General features: G+C 60.7%; 1 protein-coding gene across 1 annotated transcript in view; it reads left to right on the top strand.

The window, feature by feature from the left end:
* The window catches only part of MYO18B (myosin XVIIIB), a gene marked incomplete at its 3' end in the record, with an annotated part of 31,268 nt that overhangs the window by 5,368 nt on the left and 18,385 nt on the right, over positions 1-7,515 (top strand). The window contains 6 exon segments of the mRNA XM_035896716.1: positions 303-316; positions 553-751; positions 1,744-1,886; positions 2,977-3,077; positions 3,629-3,692; positions 5,359-5,503. Of these exon segments, the coding sequence (XP_035752609.1) occupies positions 303-316; positions 553-751; positions 1,744-1,886; positions 2,977-3,077; positions 3,629-3,692; positions 5,359-5,503 (666 nt within the window).

Raw genomic sequence — 7,515 nt, 5'->3', positions numbered from 1 at the left:
GGATGCTGGGGGCTGGGGATGCTCTGGGGGATGCTGGGGGCTAGGGATGCTCTGAGGACACTCGGAGCCAGGGATGCTCAGGGCCAGGGATGCTCTGAGGACACTTAGGGCTGGGGATGCTCAGGGCCAGGGGTGCTTGCAGCTGGGCACAGCTCCTAGCACAGTTTTCCTGGTTTCCAGAAGAAAATAGCTGTGTTGCTGTGAATGCAGCCCCCGAGTGGTTCAGGGGTGCCAGGGCTGGGGAGGGAATGGGCTCGGGGTGCAGTGCCTGGGGTGGCGCTTGGCAGAGCTCTTGCTCACAGACAATCTGGAGCAGGTCCTGCTGCGGGTTCCCTGCATCCATCCCCAACCCTCCCTCTGGTGCTGGTGCAAGCAAGGCTTGGCTGGCCAGGCCGGGCAGTGTTTCCCCTTTCCCTGGGAACTGGGGGGGTGGGATCTGCACCCTGGGGAGAAACCATCGCCATGAGCATGACATGTCTTCAGGATTTTCTCCACAAGGAGAGAACCTCTAAGGGTTGTTTGGGATGTGCCCTCCCACTGTCCTGCCCACAGGCGTTCAAGGGGAAGCGGGACAGCATGCCCCCGCACATCTTCTCGGTGGCACAGAGAGCCTACAGGAACCTGCTGATGCAGCGGCAGGATCAGGCCATCGTGCCCCTGGGGCGCAGCGGGGCTGGGAAGACCACGTGCTGCCAGAGCGCCCTGGAGTACCTGGTGGGAATGGCAGGCAGCGTGGATGGCAAGGTCTCAGGTACGGGGAACAGTGGGCAGTGAGGATGGCAGGGTCTCAGGGATGGGGCAGGGTGGGCAGTGTGGATGGCAGGGTCTCAGGGATGGGGCAGGGTGGGCAGTGAGGGATGGGGCAGGGGGGGCAGGGTGGATGGCAGGGTCTCAGGGATGGGGCTGGGCAGCCACTGCAAGCTCCGAGCCCCGGCAGCGATGCACCGAGCACTGGCATTGGGGCTGCGGGGTGCTTGGTGCTGGGCAGCGTCAGTGCACAGAGCGTGCCCGTGCAGGCCAGGGAGTGCACGCAAGCACGAAGGTGATGCTCTTTCCATCCAACGGCCTCCATCTGATGCGTTCCTGGTCTGACTCGTGCTCCGTTGGGGTGGCTCCATGCGGCTGTGCCACTGCAGCAGGGGCTGGCGGGGCCGCGGGGCTGCAGCCCGGGGGGGCAGGCGAGCAGCGGGGCTGTGAGTGCCCCTGCCTCTTACCTGTCCCAGACCCAACAGATTTGCTATTTTGATAACCACCCGAGTAAGCACCAGACAGGAATTACTTGCGTGTTTGGGGCAGCACTTGTCACATCTGATCAGGTTACTGGTGATGTGAGAGGAAGCTCTGTTAAGCAAGGAGTAGCCTTAGAGGGCAGGTTTGGATTTCGGAGCGAGCTCTGGGTACACCAAGCTCTTGCCAAGGGCTGATGAGCGGCCTGGAGCAGGGTGGAGGTGTGGGCAGGCTGGCACGTGCCCTTGCTGCCGACACGCGTGCTCTCGGGGTGCGGGATGCTAAGCCCATGCACAACCCTGGTGCCCAGGTCCCTGTGCGCTGGGTCAGAGCCCCGGGAGGAGCCAGCAGAGGTGCAGCCAGGAGGAGAAGCCTCCTCCAGCACTTGTTTGCAGCCCTGAGGCTGCTCTGGTGCAGCAGTGGCGTGGTTTGGCTCCCCCCCAGCGGGCACCAGAGCGATGCAGGGCTACAGCCATTGCAGGGTGGCTCAGGGGGCTGCTGGTGCTGGTTTTGCAGTGGAGAAGATCCAGGCGATGTTCACAGTCCTGGGAGCCTTTGGGTCAGTGACCACCGGCCACAGCAGCAGCTCCACGCGCTTCTCCATGGTCCTGTCTCTGGATTTCAGCGCCACCGGCCGGATAACCGCTGCCCACCTCCAGGTACCCCACGGGCCCTGTCGCCTGGCCGGGTTGGGGGGCTGTGGCTGAGCCCGGAGGTCCCTGGGACGGGGGCGAGCAGCCCTTGTGCCGCTTCCCAGCCTGGCTGGTGCTAGAGGAGCGATGCTCTGCTCTGCTTCTCCCCTGGACCAGAGGTGCCCCCAGATCGCAGCTGAGCAGGAGCTCTGTCAGCAGGGCTGTGGGGTCTGTCCCCCCCTGTCCTCCCCCCCCGGCAGGGAGCACAGAACAGTGCTGGAGTGAAACATTTATTGGGAAATGCATAATTCAGCATTTCATTAGCAGCACCTTCCTCATCTGCCTTGAGCAGAAGCCTCTGAGGGCTTTTCTCACCGTCAGGGCTGTTTGCAAAGGCATTTTAATCTGAGCTGCCCGCAGCCCTGCGCCCCATCTGATGGAGGAGAGAGCTTGAGCTGGTGTCTGCTCATGGGGAACACCAGGGCTTCCCAGTGCTGCCCCATTGCTGGCCCTCCTCTGCCCCAGGTACCGGCAGGGAGCTGATGGCCCGTCGTGGCCGTCCTTGAACCAGAGCAGGATCGTGCCCCTGGGAGCATTCAGTCTCCGGGCCATTAGTACCTTCCTGGGGTGCTTGTGGGAGGGCAGGACAACTTGGGGGGGTCCTCGTGCTGGCATTGAACAACCTTGGCAAGGCGGGAGGCAGATCTAGACTTGTCTCAAGCCCAGGCAATAGCTTATCCATTGCTGGGACACAGGGACTGCAGCATCCCTGCCAGGGCCATCGCATTGCCCAGACCTCTGCAGGTGGGGGGACTGTGGGTGTTGCACCCATGCGCTGAAATGTTGCCCCTTGGTGCACACCTGGGGCGCGATTCGGCTCTTGCTTGCACACCTGCAGGACATGGCTCCTCCCCAGCCAGCCATGGCCTGGCGAGGAGAAACCCAGCCCCTCCCTGACAGCCCCCAGCAGCATCTCCCTGTCTCTGGGTACCACTGTCCCCTCTTTTGCCAGTGTGCCCGGCTTGCCTGGGCACCCTGCCTGCATGGGGAGGCTGTCCCTGCCTGCACGGGGGGGCTGGGGGCCGCCGCTCACGCCTGCCTCCGCTCCCTCCCCCAGACCATGCTGCTGGAGAAGGGCCGCGTCGCCCTGCAGCCCCACGGAGAGAGCAGCTTCAACATCTTCCCCCTGATGCTGGCGGGGCTGGCTGCGGCGCAGAGGTGGGTGTGGGGGTCCCATGGCACCGGGCGGCTCCGCTCCTTGCCTGGTGCTCAGCTGAGAGGTACCCCCATCGCCGAGGGGCTCCTGCCTGATTTATGCCCATGTTTGCTCCAGCAATGTGGCTTTTGAGACCTCTCTGATAAGAAAGAGGTCCTGAGGGTGATCGCATTAGTGATGCTGCAGGGCTTTTTATGCGCTGATGTAGTGGAGATTTTCTAGGAAATGGGGGCATCTTCTGGTGCTTTTTTTTGCCCCTTCACTGAAACTGAAATTGGGCTGATCAGGCGAGGCAGAGGGCCCTTTCCCTGCTCACTCTTGCCTTTCCCCACAAACTGCATGTCCCCAGGCTGCCTTGGGCGAAGGCTCCTGGCCTGTCTGGTGCCAGCTCTGTCCCCCTGCCCGGGGCAGAGCCACCGGAGCCTTTCCCGACGAGGCCCCTTGGATGTCGCCGTAAAGGCAAAGGGGCTCTGCGGGTGTTGGAGTGGGCAGGGGCTTGGGAGTGCCGGGGACAGGAGGGAGTTGGAGTCACATTTTCTGTAACGACTTCCAGGACGACGCTGCACTTGCACCAGGCGGCTGAGAGCAATTCCTTCGGGATCCAGCCCTTCTCGAAGGTAGGGAGAAATGATAGAGCCGGGCAGCCGCCCGCCCCGGGACGCTGCAGCGCACGCCCATCGTCACCCCCGGTTGGAGGAGACGTTGGGGTCCTGGGCTGCTGGGTGACTCGGGAGGTGCATGGAGGGTGGGAGCGAGTGTTGGGGTGTGAGGAAGGGTCTGCCCAACCACCTCCAGCACCCCTCCGACAGCCCCGCGGGAGCAGGGGAGCTGCGGGCACCCGGGCTGCTGCCTCCTGGTGTCCGTGCTTGGGTTTCGGACACCCCCGTCCACCCCGCGGACAGAGCCTGCTGCTCCGGGGCCAACAACCCCTGCTGTTTCCCTGTGGAAGCAGCTCCTGGGGGGCGAGTGCATCCTTTGGAGAGCCCAGAATGCAATTTTTAGGGACTAAAAGTATTGCATTTGATTTCCAGCACTGGCTCCTCATTAGCCTGAGCCGTTTGCAAAGATGCGGCGGATGCCTATGAGCCGCGAGGTGCTGTGGGTCCTCGCCCTGCCCATGCAGCAGCAGATGTGGGTTCAGAGATGGGGTTTTACTCTCTTTTTGCAACCCCCGATTCCTGTGGGTTCCCCATCCCAGCAGGGAGGGTTTTTCCCGTTGGGATGCAGAGGGGCGGTGGGAGCTGGGCAGCACCTCGCGCACGCCCTGCGAAGGGGGCAGGCACTGTCCCCGCCAGCACTTCTCCTTACCAGTGACATTCCCCATGGCACACATGTGTCCCTGGAAAGCCAGGCTTGGCCATTTGGTTCAGCATGGGTTGTCCATCCCCCAGGACACTGGGGACAGGAGCGTGGAAGGGTGAACCACCCAAAAGCTCCCCAGGGGGGTGAAATCCTGAGTGGTGATGTGCTGCATCTGGTTTGGCTTGGAGTTTGGGGGAGATCTGGCCGATTTTCCTTTCTGAAGAGTGCTCTGGATGCTGACTGGTGGCATCCCAGCCTTCATCCCTGCAGTGGTGGGGGTGGATAACCCCTGCTGTGGCACCGGTGTCACACGTATTTGGGGTACCTGAGGCTGGAGAAATCGCAGAGCTCAGCTGTGTTTTCTTATTAGTACCTGCCCCGGCAGGAGCCAAAATCCTTTAGACCTGGTGGGCTGGTCCTTGCCAAGACAGGGATGCTGCCCGCTGGAGCCCGGCTGCGGTGTCTGGCCCCAGGGCTGCACACGCCTGCATTGAAAATCCTCAATTCAGGGGAAAAAAAACCCTAATTTTGCAGTGGGGCTGCACGTGCAAAAAACATTGCCGGCATCGTGGAGGGGGCCGCGGTGTTGGAGGTGGACAGATGAGGTCCTGCTGGTGGCTGGGAGCTGCTCAGCCGGCCCCAGCATGCCTGTGGGTGGGTGCATTTAGCGAGAAGATATAAAACATCGACCTCCAGCTGCTGCTTAACCTTTCCCTGGAGGCTGCTGAAGTGGGAATTGCGTGGTGGTGTACAGCGGGATGCACCCAGGCTTGCTCCTGATACCAGGCTCTTGGGGAACCTGCCGGGGGCTTCTCCTGCTGCTGTCCAAACTGTTCCTGGAGTCTCTTATTGCCTTCTCCTTGCCGGCCATATGGTTTCCACAGGCCTTGTTGCCTCCCCCTGTGTGTATCCCTGTGCCGGCGCCCGGGATGCTCTGGCCTCGGCAATGACGTTTCCTCTCCCATCTCTTCCCGCCTGCAGCCCGAGGAGAAGCAGAAAGCCTCGGCGGCTTTTGCCCAGCTCCGGGCTGCCCTGGGCACGCTGGGCATCACGGCGGAGGAGCAGGCGGCCATCTGGCGCATCTTGGCTGGCATCTACCACCTGGGAGCCGCCGGGGCCTGTAAAGGTAAGGGGGGCTCCTGCCTCTCCTTTCCTTATATCTCGTCTGGGCGCCGGGGGCTAGAGGGGGTGGGGAAGCACATCCCGGCGGCGATGGGTGCTTGGGCGCGTTGCACACCAAGAGGTGTTTGGGAGCGATGCTCGCCCAGAGGCTGTGGCACCGCCGGTTGCTCCGCGCTCTCCCTTGCACGTGGATGAGCTGCCCCAAGCCGGGCGATGCTCGAGGCGTCGCCAAGCGCCTGCTCTCTGGGAAGGGCCGGGGCAGGTAACCGGTTTGTTGGCACCGTGTCCCCAATGACACCGCGAAGGGACAACGATTTTATCGTCTCTCGGGGGTCTAATGCAGTAACTGAGTTATACTAGGATGAGCCTGGGTGAAGACTGTATTTATAAAGACTTTGTTAATACAGGCATACAGAAATTGCCTTATCCCTTATAAATTATTTTAAGATGTGTTCTAACCTATTTAGAGACAGCCACATTGATTTACACGCCTCAGTTTATGAGGGCTGCGTAAAGGCTGCTATAAACTCAGCCATAGACATTTATAAATGTCTCTGCAATATGTCATAACACATCTTATGGTAATTTATGCTGTTAATCATTTATTAATTATTTTAAGAGGATGAATGCTCTCGTCACGTACAGCGAGTTCTCCTTCTCTCTGGTGTTCCCTTTCCCTGCTGCCACCTCCCCTAACGTCCATCCAACCCTTACAAAAATGTCCCTGCTGTCTCGGGCCGAAGCGTGGGATAAGGCTCTTGGCAAAAAGAAAAAAAAAAACGCCAACCCAAAGTCCTTCTGCCTTGAGAGCTTTTGGGAGATCAGATTTTGGAGACGTGGCTCATTTGGGAGCAGGCAGCTGAAAGGTGGCGAAGGGACGGGGGCTGCGCTGGCCGCGGGGGCTTTGCTGGGCGAGCCGAGCTGGGTTGCTCAAACCGCCGGGACTTCGTGTCCCAACCGCCCCGCGGGTCGGGCTGGGAGCGATCACGGGCTGCGTTCAGCAGCTCTCGTCGCAGTTCTCAGCGTGATCAGGAACGGGAGCGGCAGGGCCAGGCAGGGCGCGCGGCTTCGGAGCGGGCTCGGGGACGGGATTAACAAGCAGAGCATGCCTCCGCATCGCTCGCTCCGGTATCGATTCCCTCATCGTGCGCCAACAAAAGGGGAGAAATGAAAGGAAATATGGATAAAAAATGGATCAAAGCTGGATGGAGCCAAAGTCTCAGTGGGGGCGATGACTCTTTTAATGTGGTTAAACCCGTCTCCTGATAGCCATCGCTTCCTTCCCCTTTCATGCCCTTTGAAGTCGTATGTTCAAAATCCTCGCCTTGAAATCTCCCCAAAGGGAGCCTCGCTGCTGGTTTTCCTCCCGCATTCAGGAGCGCGGCCAGGCACCGCGCCTGCCAGCGTGGCCACCGCCATCCCCACAATGGTGGCCCGAGCACGTGGCCGTGCTCCGGCCGCCGGGCCCCCGCGCAGGTTAAATCCCCCTTTTTAGTCCTTCTGCTGACGGCTGTCACCTCGCCACCAATTCCCTTTGCCCAGGGATGAAGCAGGAGCAAACGGCACCGCCTCGCTCTGGCTGAGAGTGAAAAATACCTTTGCAGCCAGAAAAACACCGAGAAGAAAAGGCTGAATTTCAAAAGCCTGCTCCGTCCCGGTGTCCGCGTTCCCCGCTGCCTTCGAGACGTGTTAGAGCAGCTCTTTTTGTGGGAAAGCAGCCCGGCAGCCAGAGGCCAGCGGGGCACCCTGGGTACCCATTTACCTAAGTGCTTCCCATCCCCTTTGTGGGCTGCAGACGATTTCATATTTTCATTTATTCATTGCCTCTTTAACCGGGAGGGAGGTTTCGGGCGCAGCTGGGGGCCGGCATTCAGCTCGCTCTCAAGCTGTCCGTTTTTCTGGCTGTTATAAAAAAGAAAGCACCGTGGCTCCCTGCTTTCTGTGGGCTTCCCATCGCATGCCTTGAATCGGGGCACCGGGGTTTCCAGCGGCTGCAAGTGGCTGAAGTCCCCCGGC

This window comes from Egretta garzetta, unplaced genomic scaffold (genome assembly GCF_000687185.1).
Source record: "Egretta garzetta isolate BGI_Z169 unplaced genomic scaffold, ASM68718v1 scaffold390, whole genome shotgun sequence".
NCBI lineage: Eukaryota > Metazoa > Chordata > Aves > Pelecaniformes > Ardeidae > Egretta > Egretta garzetta.
This window is presented reverse-complemented; position numbering and strand designations above follow the sequence as displayed.